The sequence below is a fragment of the Plasmopara halstedii genome (genome assembly GCF_900000015.1).
Source record: "Plasmopara halstedii genome assembly, contig: Scaffold_430, whole genome shotgun sequence".
In the NCBI taxonomy this organism is placed as follows: Eukaryota; Oomycota; class Peronosporomycetes; order Peronosporales; family Peronosporaceae; genus Plasmopara; species Plasmopara halstedii.
In genome coordinates this window covers 150,864-168,744 of record NW_020187350.1, presented here as the reverse complement: position 1 = coordinate 168,744, position 17,881 = coordinate 150,864, and the positions used below count along the sequence as shown (strand labels likewise).

The 17,881-nt window shown below is 45.7% G+C and overlaps 7 protein-coding genes across 7 annotated transcripts in view; 2 read left to right on the top strand and 5 right to left on the bottom strand.

The window, feature by feature from the left end:
* Positions 1–8,780: 8,780 nt before the first annotated feature.
* Positions 8,781–9,707, top strand: PHALS_09616 (protein phosphatase; the record flags this gene model as incomplete). Its single annotated transcript, XM_024724904.1, has 3 exons — positions 8,781–8,801; positions 8,865–8,965; positions 9,026–9,707. 3 exons carry the CDS (start codon positions 8,781–8,783, stop codon positions 9,705–9,707), a joined length of 804 nt encoding a protein of 267 aa, XP_024575734.1.
* A 103-nt stretch (positions 9,708–9,810) lies between these two features.
* Positions 9,811–10,317, bottom strand: PHALS_09615 (uncharacterized protein; the record flags this gene model as incomplete). The annotated part of the gene is made up of 1 exon (XM_024724902.1): positions 9,811–10,317. The coding sequence occupies one exon, from the start codon at positions 10,315–10,317 to the stop codon at positions 9,811–9,813; it is 507 nt and encodes a 168-aa protein (XP_024575733.1).
* A 403-nt stretch (positions 10,318–10,720) lies between these two features.
* On the bottom strand, positions 10,721–11,298 carry PHALS_09614 (grx4 family monothiol glutaredoxin; the record flags this gene model as incomplete). The annotated part of the gene is made up of 2 exons (XM_024724901.1): positions 10,721–10,850; positions 10,916–11,298. The coding sequence occupies 2 exons, from the start codon at positions 11,296–11,298 to the stop codon at positions 10,721–10,723; spliced, it is 513 nt and encodes a 170-aa protein (XP_024575732.1).
* Positions 11,299–11,444: 146 nt separating this feature from the next.
* On the top strand, positions 11,445–13,353 carry PHALS_09613 (Leucine permease transcriptional regulator; the record flags this gene model as incomplete). The annotated part of the gene is made up of 2 exons (XM_024724900.1): positions 11,445–13,111; positions 13,176–13,353. 2 exons carry the CDS (start codon positions 11,445–11,447, stop codon positions 13,351–13,353), a joined length of 1,845 nt encoding a protein of 614 aa, XP_024575731.1.
* Positions 13,354–13,766: 413 nt separating this feature from the next.
* On the bottom strand, positions 13,767–15,116 carry PHALS_09612 (chorismate synthase; the record flags this gene model as incomplete). The annotated part of the gene is made up of 1 exon (XM_024724899.1): positions 13,767–15,116. The coding sequence occupies one exon, from the start codon at positions 15,114–15,116 to the stop codon at positions 13,767–13,769; it is 1,350 nt and encodes a 449-aa protein (XP_024575730.1).
* Positions 15,117–15,526: 410 nt separating this feature from the next.
* PHALS_09611 (3-deoxy-7-phosphoheptulonate synthase) lies at positions 15,527–16,639 on the bottom strand (the record flags this gene model as incomplete). Its single annotated transcript, XM_024724898.1, has 1 exon — positions 15,527–16,639. The coding sequence occupies one exon, from the start codon at positions 16,637–16,639 to the stop codon at positions 15,527–15,529; it is 1,113 nt and encodes a 370-aa protein (XP_024575729.1).
* Positions 16,640–17,547: 908 nt separating this feature from the next.
* PHALS_09610 (glycine-trna ligase) overlaps positions 17,548–17,881 on the bottom strand; it is a gene marked incomplete at both ends in the record, with an annotated part of 354 nt that continues 20 nt past the window's right edge. The window contains one exon of the mRNA XM_024724897.1: positions 17,548–17,881. This exon is cut by the window's right edge and continues 20 nt beyond it. Within this exon, the coding sequence (XP_024575728.1) occupies positions 17,548–17,881 (334 nt within the window).

The following is a 17,881-nucleotide window of genomic DNA, read 5'->3' as shown; positions in this document are numbered from 1 at the left end:
GGGCGGCCGTAGCTCTTTGCTTAAAGAAAGCTAAGCTAAGGTCACCAACCCTACGTTCTTTCCAAGAACAAGTACTAGTGTAGCGCATCGCAATCCGCTACTAAGTAACAAACGAACACTTGTGCTCAGAAAGAAAAATTTATTTAATTGTTTTAGTTGCGTCAGAGCCGCCAATATCTCAAACTTTAGGTTTTCCTGATTAATATAGTAATGCTAATTAATATGGCGAAACCTAATTAGTATAGTAATATGCATTACTACTGGCGATCCTGCCACGTGGTGGCTTCTTGTTACGGAGTAGCCACACCACTGTGTGATTACACTGACTGAATAATACATACCTGTGTACGGTCGCACAATCTTGTGCGACTCGCCCTTTCTTACAAAGGTACGTGTAATCCCCGTTACAGGCAAAGGAAATCGATACCTCTTCCAATTACCAAACTCGATTCGTGCTGTGCACACATGAAAGCGTCAATGATGTTGCACAATTTCATCGGGAAGGACAATGCTCATGTGTCGCAATATCTGATTTTGGTAATCAAGTCAGATTCGCACGCAAATATTTATTCGAGGTGCTTGTGATGAATTTTTCATCACCACGTCGTAAAACTTCTCCATTTAAAAGAGAGAGAATGTAGAATATATTATGATCAATACCTGATACTGTAGCCCTTATGGCGCTGATATGTGCAAAGCGTTGCATGGCGGTATAGCCGCTCGATAATTTAGCTGGTAAGGAAGAGAACCTTAGCTCACTGTTCGTTATGGAAAGCTCCCAGATGGAAAATAATTGCAGAGCACTGTGTGCAAGCAGTGGAACAGCTCAGGAACAACCCAGGTCATTGCATTTACGAGTGAATAATCTTTCTCGGCACTACCCGTGAGTGTTCGGCGGGCAAGTCACACGGTATGCTAACGTGACATCGCGACAAAAATAAGTCACCCTTTCAAACTCCGACACCGACCCTTTAGCTGAAATTCACAGTCGCGCAACTCCTTCGGCTTTGTCACTGTAGAGTATAACACCCAGTTGCCTCCATTATCTACGACCATGACACAGGAAACAATAGCTCATAGCTGTTCATTACCGTCTCACCATTAATAACATTGGAGGATCATCGTCCTCTCCATCTCTCTATGGAGATACACTCTAGAGATTTGTTTGATGTATCTAGCCGTATCCTATCACAATTCGTGCGCGTTCCAAAAGCGCTTCTGGTATTTGGAGCTGGTGGGTTTATGACCCATGACAAGTCCGTTTGGAGAGGAGTGTCAATCACCCAGTTTTTTTATTCCAATCGTTTCAGCCCCATACCTTACGTCGTACGACGCACGGATATAGCATCCGTACGTTGCATATCTAATGCCTCCGAATATCGCTTATTGTTTTTAACAGAGTCTATCAGGAAGTTCCACGGCTTCATAATGCTTGAGACGTTAGTATCAATAACTACAATCCTGGTCTATGAACCCTAACTGTTTATATAGAGTTGCCTCTTTTCAGACTGGGTCTCGTTGACAGCAACCTCTTTGTGGAGCAGTAAGAACAGTTTTATATTCGGTAAACACAGGATAGTCTATTAAGTATTAATATATGTTGCAAGGATCTTAGCGTCCGACCTTGCGTGGGAACCCAACCCTTCGTATCTCACAGTCCAGATTAAAAAGGCACGCAAGGCGTAGATGTTTCGCACTACACATGAGCAGCTAGTGATTCTCTTATTTCTTTCTCAGCATGGATGTTATACAATGCCTTTAGCGCGCTCGTACATATTACATTCCTTGCACCTCATCTTCTTACTCTCGCGACTCGGGTGCAGTATTTTGCATTAAATTCGACACCTACCGCTTTCTCAGACGAGAATGTGTAGACGTGAATGGTCTTGGTACGAGCCGCACTGTTTGGTGTGTTCGGTGACTCTTGAGAAAATGAACCGTCATTGCGTTCGGGAGAGGATCAGACGCAATTGCAACGATAAAATCCTTTAACTCCGGACATGGTCATCATGTATGACGAGGAGATACGTATTTCAAAGGTATTAAATACGCAAGCTTATGCAATGCGAACACCCAAAGAATCTGTCGCTTCTATTCATCCGACACTGGAAACGCTCTGCTGCAAAAGTATCAAAGACAAGTGCCTATTCTTGCGATCGACCTATAAGCTTGGAGTCACAAGCGTGTTGCGTTGTGGCTTTGTTTAGAGTGAGATCAAATCTAGGGTCATCTATTCTCACTCAGAGGAGCTTTCTTCATTTCAGCTCTTAAGATCTGAACGCTCAATAACTCGGTGGGACCCTCTGTTCCCCCACCCACGCCCGGTCGGGGCGCCCATTGGGTGCCCCACCAGCGTTAAGCTGGTGAGCGCCTTTAGACAATAATTTCTGGCCTTTAATCGACACGTCCCTGATCCCATCGGGGTCCAAGATAGGATAAATTTGATAAGCCCATCTGCATCGGGGACGGTGATTGAGTACTGCTATTCTGGTGCTCATGGATATCCTCAATTACTCTCAATATGATGAAAAGTTCGTAATTGAACGAATGGCATTTAATAGAATTGTAGCAATCCTGGAAGGATTAAGCACGTGATATTTTCTACTTGTATCCTTATAAGATACGTCGATTTCTACAACAAAAGTGCTTGAAGACAATTTGGCCTTGAGTTTATCTGATTCTATGATCATAAAAAACGATTTCATAATTTAGAAGAGAGGAGCGCGTGTGATTGGAATATGAAGAAAGGTTGAAAAAATGATCAAACTAGTGTATGCTATCAACAGTGTTTATCCTTGGGAGAATAGAAGGCGTAGAGACATCCTTTGTTATTTTACCAAGCACGGAGTGCATGATCAGCTATTTTCCACGCATGATCAGGCGTTCACACGACGCAGTTGTCATTTTGATCCTAAGCAAAGAAAATCAACAACTTTCAGATACCTTTCTGTAATAGGCCAGGTCCCATTACACATGTTCTATGGACCACATACTTTGTGTGTCTAAGATGAACTGTACACCCTGTGTAGTTGGATATCCCCTTTTAGCTCTGCTGTATTAGAATTTTATATGCTTATCAGGTTTGGGAGGTTAAAAGTCTATTGGCAATTCAAAGGGTCACTTCACCTTTTATCTTCTTTAATTAAATCAACGACCTGCTGGAAGAGAGAAAAGCGCGAGGAGGCGTGCCAGTTGACCTAAACCTCTTTCAAAAAGTGTGTGTACGTAGACAACCAATTCCAGTTACACTTGGTAGCACTAGTTGTCATTCCAAGGCTGACTACTTCGATGAATTTGTCGATGGATAACGTGAACACCATGGGATGTGGTCGTCGAATCAACAAAACGAAAATTTGCTTCTAACAGGATTGTGTGGTGAAGCAGCGAGTGTTAATTGGAGACCACGCGGTTCCCGATATGCTCCGATTGGATCAAGCAGCGATAACTCGACGCTTAGCAGATTTTGCTGCGTATGGGCAAGGATTATTAGGATTTCAATCGCAGAACATACCGACGCCAGTCCTGTCTTCTTCTACACAAGTGATGGTGTCACCGTCGGTACACATGGGCGTCCCATGAACATCAAGTTGAATAGGTTTCACGTAGATAAAAATCTTGCGTTCTGGCAGCGAGAAATGGACATCGCTATCACGATGGCCCAAAGTTTTTGATGACCATAGTTAAGTGGCGCATTTTCCAGAGTTGTTGGGCTCGGGCGGAAGCCTTCAGTCTTGTGAAAGCCATACGTGAGTCTCCAGTTACCATCACTGCCTCTGGCAGTGGCTTACGTGCCATACTGGCAAGAAGCTCACGTAGCTTCTGTACATAGTCGTACAATATGCGCTGTCGAAACATTCGGTGGAAGGGACATCGATTCCATGGCCTTTTTCAACTATTGCCATGTGGCAAGTAGCTAGGGCGGTTGACTTCCCATGCTATCGCCCAATACTTCGCACGGCCATCCAAATGCGATATGGCAAATAATTATGAGTGCATTGTCAAGCATGTGACTAATCGGTCAACCCGATGGAAGCAGTGACTGCTGCTACGATAATTGATCCTAGCGTGGTGATTGTCTTTAGGCAGCAAATTGGCTGGTATGCATGTCAACAATTCGATCATGTACACCTTGATGGACCAACGTGAGAGACAAACTTTTAATATAGTTCTTGTTTTAACGATCCCGAGCCGCGTGGTGCCAATACCACGAGGCATTCGGGAAAACGCCGGAGCCCAGTAGGTTCAGGGTGGTCTACCGGAAAATTTATAAGCTCTTGTGGATGTGATGGTAGAACCACTCACGAGGGCTGCAAGTTTAAAGGGTTATGGTCGTCCGTTTAGAGCCTTATTCTGACTCCGGCGCGTCGCGCGGAAGCAAAATGTTGCTGAAAACGATGCAGCGCTGTTGGATGCACTAGATATAAGCAATGACTTTATCTCAGGTGCGGTGATCATCGAGAAGAAAACTATGGCTAAATATCATCTGAACTGTGAAAACTCGACTCGAAGAAGATTTCACAGTCCTGTATGACCTAATTTTAGGTATATCGTGGCTTGAGAAACACAAGCCGTGGATCGATTCGCGGTCGATAAGGATTGGGAGTAGCTCTCCTGGTGTAGGTGAAACTCGTGGGAGTAATGAACCCACATCTACTATTCAGCAGAAGCGCTCAAGTGCTCGGCAGTCGTATGCTGCTGGAAATGATCTGGTATATGACATGCAATTGACATTCCCTTGGTTAGAAAACACAGGGAGACGTATGGAGTGGCAACGAGCGGTCACTCAAGAAGTGTGTCGATAGATCAAGTGGTGTCCAAACTGGCCACTTGGAAACGAACAAATCGTTGATGGGCATGGTGATTAACCCAACAGAAAAAGTTAGAGATGCCATTTGTTGCCCCCCGTGTCGGAAAGTCGAACCAATACTCCGACTACACAGTGGTTGAGCCGGACTGTAGATCAGCGGGCACAACTGACCACAAAGGTGCTGCTCCCATCCGTTGTGTGGATGAGCGCACACATGTGAAGGAATCAACGGAATTCGGTGATAGCGGTATTTGTACTTCCGCGGTGGATGCGGTTGAGTCCGCAGGTGTTGATTACTACTCCCCATGATTAAATTATAGCATGCGAATATGCTGGTCCATGTATTGTGGATACAACAAATCGGTGTCAAATAACCAGAACAGATCTTTTTCGGCACCGATGCTGACGATGGATGAGCTGGTGCAGCTCGAGAAACTTTGGGAGGTCGTTGCTACTGTCAAAAGTCGACTCAGCGGAACTACGCTCATCATCAGTAATGGATGATTCGGTTCTCGAAACATTTTGACGACATGCGACTATACTGAAGAATCCGAATGATTCTTATTATCCGCTTCTTTTGGATTTCAAGGGCGAAGTCCTTAGGATGGTCTTCTTCACTATTAAGCTGCACATGACGATGAACCACGGTTTGTGGTTCCGCTCTACAATGTTTTGAAGTACAATATAGTTTACGAGGTGCATGATACGCCGACGGCCGGTCACTTTACCATGAGAGAATCTACCGGTCTCTCAGTGCCCAAATTTGGTAGCCCCACATTTACAAGTAGGTGGCACGATACGTGAAGACCGTGAGAGTCTTCCTGTCTCTACTGACTGTTGGAAGTCAGTCGGTCTCGACTTAATTTTCGGCTTTACCGAGAATGCTGATGGTTATAATATAATGCTCGTCTTTGTTGACAGACTCAGCAAGATTGATGGCATCGCTGCCGGAAAATTGGTTAAATTAACACGTTTTACGCATCACGGGTTGCCACACGCTATCGTATATGATCGTGAGACATGATTCAAGTGTGGCTGTCGGAAATAATTATTCAATTTTTGGCACTCGCTTGAACATGTCCACAGCAGTATACCCGGATACCGATGGGCAAACAGAACGTGGTCGGTGATGTGTTGAGAATCTGTTGTGTAGAAAATTTCGCAGAATGCGGTTGAATTTGCTATAAACAGTTCAGTTCATTCATCCACTGGATTGACGCCATTTTTTATGAATGGTTCGCAACATCCGCATGTACCGCTTTGTGCGATGGGTGGTGTCTCTGATGTAAGCGAAGGAAGAGCTCGGCAAATCGGCACCTTCCAAATTGATACAATCAATGATGCGAATGTGAAGCGCAAGTACGAGGACGCCTTGGACTCATTCATCATGAGTCGTGTAAATGTGACAACGCGGATGCAAAATGCAATGGCGAATGCACAAGTTATACAAAAGGAATACACAGATAGGCGAGGTCACCAAGGCAAAATGTCCTAGATGGTTGAGATTACATACTACTTAGTATCAGGAACATATCAGACGATGCAGTCTCAAGCTTGGGGAGCTTGAAGCTATCACCTAGCTTCATCAGTTTATTTCGAGTTACATTATACCATAGAAATGCTTGCACTATCGACCTGCCTTTTTGGCTAAAGACATATTCAGCATTCTTCAAAGGGCTCCTCAGGTCCTACCTTCGCGACGACGCAATTTCCAGCCTAGATACAAAGCAGTCTTATTCGAAAGTGGCTTAAGAGCCATGGCTTTGGCACGAGGGTCGAATCTTGAGCCCCTTGGCATCATCGCCTCAGCATCGTCCTCAAAATGACGAAAATAACCGGGACGCCCCCACAGAGCGAGATTCCTTGGAAGGAGGCTCCACATCATCAGCAGAAGCAGCCGCATCAGGACGAATAGCATACGGATCCCGCTCCAATCGATGGATTCGATTCTCGATTGCATCCTCAGGCGAGTTTCTATGACGCCATGCGAAATCGCGAGCTTCGCGAACGACTTGTTGATTATCCTTCTCGCGTTGTCGCGCCGATCGGTAACCTCGATCAGCCGCTGGTTCTCAGTGAAAATTACCCCTCAACGTTCGTCAAACGCAATTCTAAGGCGGACGAGGACTACAGAAGAAGCAAGGATGAGGCCCTTCCGGTTCTCCCTTCATTATCAACAAGGAAAACAATACTACCACGTCGACATTGTGGCGGAAAGGAACGTCCGCGATCGGGAGGAGCTCTTGGTGGAATGGGTAGGATTTCTAGCGATGGGGGCCTCGTACTCGTATCCGGTGCGACTTTTCCAGTATCGTTCGCGCGTTCAATGTGGAACCGACGTCGTAGCCCGCTTAGGAGAGCTGTCTCTTCCTCTCCTCACTCTGCCCCTCTCGTCGTGAATATTATTGATGACGAAACGTACTCCATGAACACCCACGATACTAAAGTAAAACCGATTGTGAGCTGTCAAATGCGCAAATTAAATGCGCATATCGCGTACTATCAACAACTCTGCAGCGATGTTCGCGCTTTGAAACGGTAGATATCCACGAATTCAGTCGCATTGGCCCATGCCCAGAATATTGTCTGGGACGTATGACATATACGTGAGGCTTGTGGTTCACCGCCAGCGCGAATGATCGGTTCGGCGGTGCGAAATACGCGATTCGAGTCATAAGTTGAGCAACCAGACGACTAAAGAGATCGTTGAACTCTACGCACGTCTTTCATGAAAGTCATCATGATGATCAAGTTCACGATAGCGCAAATGGAGGAGGAAGAAAAAGAAGATTTGAGAATTCGAGTAAACCCGCTTTTGAGTGCGTGGCGGTGTAATACACATGTTGTGTTGACCGCATACTTGAATTGTCGAACATTAATTGTACACCCTGGAAAGTTGAACAAATCTGTTGTATTAAAACTGGAGGCACTTATCAGGCTATGGAGGTTAAAAGCCTATTGGCAATAATAAATGTCACTTTTTCTCGTCCTTCCGTAAGTCAACGGCCGGAAAGAAGTGAACAACTTGCATGTGCGTGTCAGTTGAAAAGTGTGTGTACATGGACGGGCGATTTCAATTTCACTTACACTTTCACACTTACCTATCTTCCCAAATTTGTGGACACACAAAAATTCGAGCATGACCGACCACCATCTTGAAGATCAAATTTAAATTTGCGTCAAACTGCGATCACTTCTCAGTGTCGTGTGCATAGTGGTGACGATTTAGATGACAAGCCGCTACCCGTTACATTAGCGGGGGAAAAGATGTGTGAAAAGTACCTAGTCATTCGTTGGAAGCTTACTGCAGATAGCGGGATGCACCCGACTATAGACACGGTTGCACGTGAATCCTGTCAGCATCTCTCACAGTCTCGCCTCACCCTCAGCATGCGCATGGGGTATAAATCCTCTTGCACAATTCCTTCAATCTACCAAGCGGTAGAAAATATGTATTGAAGGTAATTTCTCCTGTGGGTCATTTGAATTTAACGTTAGACTTGGGTATGCAAGAAACATATTTTTGGTATGGTAGGCTACTAATAATCGCAAAGTTCGATGGGAATAAAGCATAAGGCTACGCAGATGTAATGGAAGGTTACAAACTTTGGCTGTCACACCCTCTCCTGCTCTTATATTCTGTTATACGGTTTTCAATTTGCGGGAGCGCTTATCAAGTTACTTAATTGCATACTTTACGCATCGGCATCAATGACTCGTAATTGAGTGGCTATGACTTCATGTTAACCAGATAAATATTTTCTCGGAAATTTTCTGACTTCAAATATAAAATACCAGACTCGTGTACTCTAAGCTTACATAAACTTACAATTCCTAATTTTCGCTCCACACGAAAACAAGTCATATAATGTCACGCTTCCTGGCTGAACCGATCACGATAAAGACGTCAAAGAGCATTTTCGCATCTAATATGTCAATAGGAAAGGCTTGTATGCAAGGATGGCGGGATACCATGGAGGAAAGACAAGCCCCAGTATTTTTTTTCATGCTTATGCGGCAGTTGTTTTGACTTGATTCAATGTTTATGACCTGCCAGGACGTAGACATTGTAATGGTCCCGATGCATCCAAATGTACCAGACACAACCTGCGTTGCTGTTTTTGATGGACATGGTGGACCGGCTGTCGCCGCGTGCATGTGCGTGACCGCCCGTATCGGAGTATAGAGCAAACTGATACTAAACAATTCACTTCATAGTGCGGAAAAAATTATTGAAGCCGTCATTTCAACCGAAGCTTTTCAAAAAGATAATCGGTCTCCGGAGTCGCTGGCTTTAGCTCTATGTGAAGGGTTCTTGGTTGTGGACGAAATGCTCAAGAAAGACCCAGAGTATGCCACATCTTGTGATGAAGTGGGCTCAACAGGACTTTTTGCAATTATCACACCAAAGGATATTGTATGCGCAAATGTGGGTGATTCGCGCTGCATTATGAGTAATTCCAAGATTCCAGAAGTACTACAGCTGTCGGTCGACCACAAACCGGACTTGGAATTTGAAAAACAGCGCATCCTAGCAGCAGGTGGTACAGTCTTCCGTGGCCGCGTCTGTGGTGGTGTAGCCGTCTCACGAAGCTTCGGCGATCTGTGGTTTAAGCGCAATGCTGATTTGAAACCTCATCAGCAACTTGTGACGGCGGAGCCCTCCGTACGTGTGCAGCGGCGCGACCCGGCAGACGAATTTCTTGCCTTATGCTGTGATGGTATTTATGACGTTATGAGCAATGACCAACTGCGTAAATTTATTCGTAGCAAACTTAAAAATGGCGTGAAGGACCCAAAGGATATTTCTGAAATGCTACTGGATGAGTGTCTGGCAAAGGGCAGTCGCGATAACATGAGCGCCATCATCGTGCTCTTTAAAGCCGCCTTACAGAAGTAATTGACCAAAAGTCAGACTGCAGCGCAACATGTATGGCATTCGACTAGCGCAACTTGTATTGAGTTTGTTTGACTGCATTCGACTCTTTGTGGTAAATCATGTATTACTCTTGTTTGTGCATTCGTGGATTCGTGACGTATTCGTACAATAAGCTGGATCGCAGTGCCTCCATGTGCCCTCTCAAAGTTCCATCAATAGACTTATCCAAATCATGTGTGCCATCGACATGTGCGAGCAGCAACTCCGAAAAGCGATACAAAAGAAGCATAAGCACAGGTCGGTATGTTTCTGGTGCTGGTGCATGAATTTCACTTCCCAGCTCTAGCGCATAGCAGAAACAGCGCAGCACATCCGTATTCACAAGTAAAGGAGATACTGGTGTAAATTGCGGCTGAATTAGTAATTCCAGAGCCTGCAATGCATTTTGTTCAACACAAAGAACTGCCGCGTAAGCAAGATACCGCAACGCAAAGCAGCATTGAAACCTTGGCCGTTGGGGAAAGTACTTTTCCCAGCGACATATACCATACAACAAGATTTTATTAAAGTCTCTCGAAAATGTCATCCCGTCACTATCTAGTGTCATGACAGGACACAATAGCAATTCCATGATGACGATCTGGTTGTGCCCGGCAGCACACGAAAACGCATACCCTATCAATTCTTGCACATCTTCAGCTGCTACTTCATATTGCCTACCGAGATCCACCAAACATCTTTGACATTCCCTTCTTCACATGCCTTAACCAACTTAGTCTCCAGATTAACTGCTACCATCGGTCTTAAACGTCGTTGCAATTTAATAAAGCATCTATAAATACGTCTGAGTGCAGTAATAAGCACAATCTCTAAAACAACCAAAAGCGATGTAGATATAATTGTCAAAGTGCATCGCAACGTAGCTATTCCAAAACAACGAGCTTAAACTGCTTAACTAAGATCGCAAGGCAATCTTCTCTTTGCAAATGTTAGACTTTATCACCCGCGTCAAGCATCTTCTTTCAGTGTGCTTTCTATGCCTCTTTTTTCTTAAAGTTCGCCAGCAGCTCAGATAGCTCGCCAGACTTGCTCATGTCCATGATAATGTCACAGCCGCCTACAAACTCACCATTAACGTATAGCTGCGGGATCGTTGGCCATTGCCTGTCATGAAAAATAAAAAACGTCAGCGTTTGAAACCTCTTTATCGCTATTTACTGACTACATACGAGTATTTCTTAACACCTTCACGGATCTCTGGGTGGTCCAGTACATTCACGCTGTCAAAACTCACGCCCTGAGCGTGCAAAGCACGTACTACCTGCATACTGAAACCACATTGAGGAGCCGACGGTGTACCCTTCATGTATAGCATGATAGGGTACGTTTTAACGTGATCATCAATCATCTTGAGAATCTCGTCTGTCTCTGAGGACTTAGCGGCATGATACTGTGGCTTGAAATCTGAGTGCGAGTCATCTCCGCTTTTATTCGACAGAAAGCGCGGCTGCGATACTGAAATACCAGAGACGATAGAATGCTGCAATGAGAAGGATGTGCATTGGCTGTTGCGCAGAGCCATGAGGGTCGCTCGGCGAACGAGCGTTTTCATCGCCATGACTACCAGCTATTTCCCTGTAGCTGTGAATAAAGCATTGCGGTTGGATAAAATAAAGATTCGATTACAGCAACATAGTCATTAATTTGGGTTTCGGTTGTGTGATCAAGTCATTCCGCACTTCAGAGCACGTTGTGCACATGGCGTCTAACTCTTCGCAAGAGACCGGCTTTGCTGCCAAACAAGCCACCGCTGCAGCTGCCGCGCAGTTTGCAGGCTACTCTTCCTTCTATGCAAAAAACTCACCAGCGCCACCACAAATCCAACAGCAGGCACAATTTTATCACTCCGCTGGTCTACCGCCGCCTCGTCCAAGCACATTTGCAGTACCCCGTGGCCCTCCTCCACCTCGTCCACCACCTTTATCTAATCATGTGTTTCGTCCACCGCCTCCACCAAAGCATCTCGTATTAAATGGACGTGGACCGCCACCCCTGCGTCCGCCACCTCGACCGACAACGTCCTCGTCTCCGTGGCAATGGAGTAATGGCACTCATGTTCAAGCTACAGCTTTAGGAAGTTCAGTCACTTCCGCACCACCTGTGAAGTTTAAAATTAATCCGCAGGTACGTGGACCTCCTCCTAGGAGCTTTAGGCCGCCGCCTGGACTTTTTTCAGCACCAACGCCTGCTGCTCCGGTTGCTACTGCTTCACCTATGGGAGGTAATATTAAGTGGCCTGATGCTCTGCACGATTATGTCAAGCGAGCGTTTGCGCGGTGCAAGGGGGCAGCAGATCAGACGCTAACCCAAAATTCTTTGAAAGAGATGATTACGAATGCCATTATGTCTAATAGTCTATGGACAAAAAATTGGACTGCAGAACCCTTGCCAATGCTTGTTGGAGACACATCTGCGACAACCATGCAGATTAAGATGGGGACGGCGGGACCTGTGCCTGCAGTTGCTGGGTGTGACCATGCATCTTCGCTTAGTAGCAATAGTACGCAGCCCATTGAGAATCCTGAAATTAAAACACCTTCTCGCAGAAAGAACAAGGGAATTAAACGCAAAAATGATGGGTTTGTAATTGAAAACGCCGATCTGCAGCGTAAAGATCAGAGAAGACAGCGCTTTTGTATGACTCAAAAGGAACTAGATAGAATGGTGACTCCCGATGTGGATACGAAGAAGTTGCAGGTTTTAACGCAGGAAGGCGATCTGGATCTTGCAGCTATGGTTATCAAAGGTACTAGTCAGACGGTTGAAAAGGAATATTTGCGATTAACTTCTCCACCCCATCCTTCGACCGTGAGACCTGAGCCAGTGCTACACAAATCGCTGGAGCTCGTTAAGTCGAAGTGGAAGCAGGGTGATGGAGATTATTTATATGCCTGTAGTCAGCTCAAGTCTATTCGTCAAGACTGTACGGTGCAGCATATTAAGAACGAATTTACTGTGTCCGTGTACGAAACTCACGCGCGAGTTGCCCTCGAGTCTGGCGATATTAATGAGTTCAATCAGTGCCAGACGCAACTTCATGAATTATATGAGAAACTTATCCCCGGCGAGGTGACTGAGTTCCTCGCGTACCGCATCTTGTATTGTGTGTACGTTTCTTTGCAATCTAAGAAGGGTGATTCAAATGCAGGGCAGCTTGGCATGTACAATGTACTTGCTATGGTCACTCCTTCGATGCGTTCAGAATCAGCGATTGCTCACGCGCTGGATGTGCGTCAGGCGGTAGCTTTAAATGATTATCATCGTTTTTTTAAACTCTATGTAGGTGCTCCAAATATGGCGGGTTATTTGATGGACGTGATGGTCCCTGCGATCCGATTAAGTGCGCTTCGAGCTATGTGCAAAGCGTACGTTGGTGCAACGTTTCCATGCGAGATTATTATAAGTTACGATTTTTTATATGATTGATAGGTATCGTCCGGCACTTCCGGTGCAGCATATCCGCAAAGAACTCAAGCTTGAAGGAAAGGCGGGAAAGGCCTTTATCCGTCAGTCAGGTCTTGCATTTGTAAAGGGTGACAAGCTGCGTGTGGACACAAAGAGCTCTAATATTGTGTGGACGCTAAGCGATGCCTCGTCGCTTATTTAGACTCGACATGTTTGTGCGAATTGTCGAGCAACTGGAACATTATCGAAAAATTACACCGGAAACGTAGTCCAATCTCGAAACTGCTTGTGGCTAACCAGAAGTTGGTAACTGAAATGTCTCCAATTTATAGCTGTACTTCAAATATTCAAGTTTGAGTGTTTTTCTAGCCATCCGTGTGGGTGAAGTGAAAGCAGTCAGGAAACTGAGTGGTGAGCCGGGGCGAAAAGTTCTTCATGCAAAGTTTGAAGGATGTTCTAACAGACCGTAGTCACATTACCACCAAGACGATGCATACTTTAGTGTTGTGAGTTACGGCTTAGACTTAGATTTCGAGAAATTAATTGATCAGGTATCATGTATAATGAAGAAGTCCATTTGCTCTATATTATTCAGACGCTTGTGCCACTCAAAGCTTACGCTACTTCTAGCTTGCTGCCTTCGCGACCTAACTGGATCATGGCGGCATCGGCTATGGCAAGGGCGGCCATAGCTTCCACAAGAGGCACAACTCGCGGTAGTACACATGGGTCGTGACGACCCTTGGCCTCTAACACGGTGTCATTACCGTCATAGTCGACCGTTGGCTGGGCACGACCAATAGTCGACACGGGTTTGATTGCTACACGAAAATAAATGTCGGCACCATTCGTAATACCACCAAGAACACCACCTGCATCGTTTTTAGTCACACCAAGTTTTTCCGGCTGCTTTGCGTCTAAACCTGCACAGAATGGATCGTTGTGCTCTGATCCACGCTTGCTGGTGCCTGAGAAGCCTGAGCCAATTTCAAATCCCTTAGTAGCTGGAATGGACATCATTGCGTGAGCAAGCACAGCCTGCATCTTGTCAAAGCATGGCTCACCAAGGCCCACGGGCGCATTACGAACAACGCACGTAACGACTCCACCTGTCGAGTCTTCGTCTACTTTCATAGTGCGCACAACCGTGGACATGGCGCAAGCAGACGGCGGGTGTGGGCACCGCACAGGGATCAGGTCATCCGTAAGCCAAGCATCCAGGTTTTCGGGGGCATGAACCACGTTCCCATTTCGGTTATACACGATATTCTCAGTGTCAATGTACGCCGGCGTAGTCATGTCATCCTCGGCTTTGACGAAGTCGACGTCGTATGCCTTATCATTCTCTAGCTGCTCGACGGCATCATTTACTTTTGTCCATTTGGAAGGGTCACGCAAAATTCGTATCGATCCAACAGTATCCACGTCTTCACGAGTGTAAACGGCCTTTAAGGGGTCGTTTAACAGGTCGCGTGGCATGTCCACCGTACCAATAGAGCTCACCCAACATACGATGGACGTACCGAATTTATCCTTCAGCCACTTTTCGGCTATAGCACCAGATGCCACACGACCAATAGTTTCGCGAGCACTAGCACGACCACCACCGCTGCTGGCGCGTATGCCGTATTTCATCTGGTACGTGTAATCAGCGTGACCTGGGCGAGGCACTTGGTCCATCTCCTTGTAATCTTTCGGGCGCACATTCTCATTAGGCACGAAAAGTGCTACCGGGGTCCCAAGCGTATATCCTCTTTCAGTGCCGCTCATGATAGTCACCAAGTCCTTTTCATCGCGAGGAGTTGTGAGCTTGCTCTGGCCGGGTCGGCGACGCGAAAGCTGCGGCTGAATGTCGGCCTCAGTGAGAGCGAGTGACGGAGGTACACCATCAACAATACAGCCAACACCTTTACAATGCGACTCACCAAAAGTTGTCACGCGAAAGAAGCGGCCGAACGTGCTCATGTTGTAGGAGGATTATTTCAATGACGCACTGCCTACGAAAGGATTGATTCAAAAATATTTATTGCCATCAAAATGTAAATATTAATTTGATACTACGTTTTGCAACCAACATTGTACAAATGCTCGCGTGGCCCAATGGATACGGCGCTGCCCTCCTAAGGCAGAGATTGCGGGTTCAAGTCCCGTCGTGAGTAGAACTTTTTAAAAATTGGGTTTTAATACAGTATTAACATTATTTATAGGGCTGAAATACAGTATTACATTTGTCAATGTAAAAACAAGGTGAACAAAGTAATGTTGAGTATCAAGTGATCGCTAGATATAAGATAAATTTTCAAAATGGCCATCGATGTTAATGATTATAAGAATGTGGTCTGATTGTACGTGTAGAACATCTTCACAGCTACTTGCTAGTTGGCAGCATCACGTTTGCGTCGCTCAGCGACAGCATTCGCAAGCTTCTTCAAGGCCATGACTGTGTCATCCCAGTTGATACACGCGTCCGTAATACTTTGACCATAGACGAGCTTGGACGGGTCGTCACCAAGCGACTGGTTACCTTCGACGATATTAGATTCTATCATCACACCCAAAACATTCATGTCACCTTCCGCCACGATATCTGCCAGATAATTGACGACCTTGAGCTGATTCGAATGTAATTTTCGAGAGTTTCCGTGCGAACAATCCACCATGACCTTTGAAGGCTGTTTGGCTTTCTTGAGCATCGAGGCAGTCTCGACAATATATTTGTGCTCATAATTAGGTCCATCAGAACCACCGCGTAGAATTATGTGGCAATCTTTGTTGCCCTTCGTGCGCACAATGGACGCGAGACCATGCTCATTAAGCCCCAAAAAGTTATGGGGCTGCGATGAAGCAACTGTCGCATCCACCGCAACTTTTGCGTCCCCGCTTGTACCATTTTTAAATCCTACCGGCATCGATAATCCACTGGAAAGTTCACGATGCAGCTGTGACTCGGTAGTACGTGCTCCAATTGCTCCCCACGAAATGAGGTCCGAGGTGAATTGGGGCGAGATCGTGTCGAGAAACTCCAAACCGACAGGAAGACCCAACGTATTTATGTCTAACAAGAGCTTACGAGCCACCCGAATGCCCTTGTTGATATTAAAGGACTGATCAAGGTCCGGGTCATTTATCAAACCCTTCCAGCCCACAGTCGTGCGAGGCTTTTCAAAGTAAGTGCGCATGACTACCAACAATTCACCACTCAACTCATCAGCCAAGATTTTAAGACGCTTTGCATAATCGATAGCCGCATCGACATCGTGGATGGAGCAAGGACCCACAATCACAACGAGGCGATCGTCATGACCGTGCAAAATCCGAGACACTGCGTCACGCGTGGTGTCCACGAGCTCGTGCACCGCGGGGGTAACAGGAAATTCCTCCAGAACGCAGGCGGGTGGAACTAATGGTTTGATAGCGACGACATTGCGGTCTTGCAAACGCTGACGCTTGGTCATGCGCTCGGTTTCGTTAGGATCTGAGCTTGGCATGATATGCAAAATGATATCCGGCAGACAGCACAGAATTTAGTGCCCTCTGAGGTCCAATTATTTTATAAAATTTCTGGGATTTAAAAAAAAGACAGCGTAGAATTTTTGGAGCTTATAAAATAATCGATTGCTGCTTGTCTCCTCAATATTTACGCGCAAACCTCACACCAACAGATTATTCATTCGTCTTACAAATGGCATAAAAAAAATCTCTGCGCTGACGTGAATCACCCGACGTATGCGACACTTCACACGCAAATTCGCGCTATGATATCATGAACACCTTCACATTAACAGCGCGCGATTATCAGGAAAAAGCGACCGCCTGATAGGCATGTGCTAGTTTGGTGCATCATCGAGCACAGGCCTCTTCATCACCCATTTCGTCTGCTGCGACCGCAACGTTGGGTTCAAAGCATGCAACACATGACTTTTCATCGTCGGAGCTAGGAGCTAACAAATGTTGTTTTGTGCCGAAGCTAGTACGTGGTGCCAAAAATCAACTAACCAATCGATCCCAGAACGTATTCTGGCACTTGAACTACGGCTTTACGATGGGCACGCTGATCTTCTGCTCTATTTTACTAAAAAGGCTGCTCTACATATTCTTTTACATTCGGTAAAACCGCATGTATGACAAATCAAACCAATTTTGGTATCTTGATGACGTTTCATGTACTGAATTCGATCACGTCCATTCATATCATCTTGTCAAGCTAAATTCAATGACTATACGGTATGTCGTAATCTAAATCAAAAAATCAAAGTGGGACAAGTACGATCATCAACTGTATCCATATGCTGTTTCGTAGGTTACTAGATAAAAGAATAGTAAAGCGCAAAGTAATGAATTACCACCACGCAGTAAATCGCACTGATTGAATTCTATCAAGCATTCTCTCACCAAACTACTCAACAGCACTCGCAACGTTTGGAAATCGCTCAAGCATTTGCTCCCACGTAGCCGAGCCCTTGACAAGCTTGTTCACCACAGCACCAATATCATCCATTGAGATCCGCACCTGAGCCGTCGAATCACGCTCGCGAAGGGTGACCACACGGTCTTGGACCGTGTCAAAGTCGATTGTGACATTAAATGGAATGCCTAGCTCGTCTGCGCGAGCGTACTTACGGCCAATAGCCACACTCGAAGTGTCAACCTTACACTCCAAACCTTCTTCGATAAACACGTTCTCTAACTCAACTGCGAACGGATCAAAAGCTGAGTTGTTACTCAAAGGC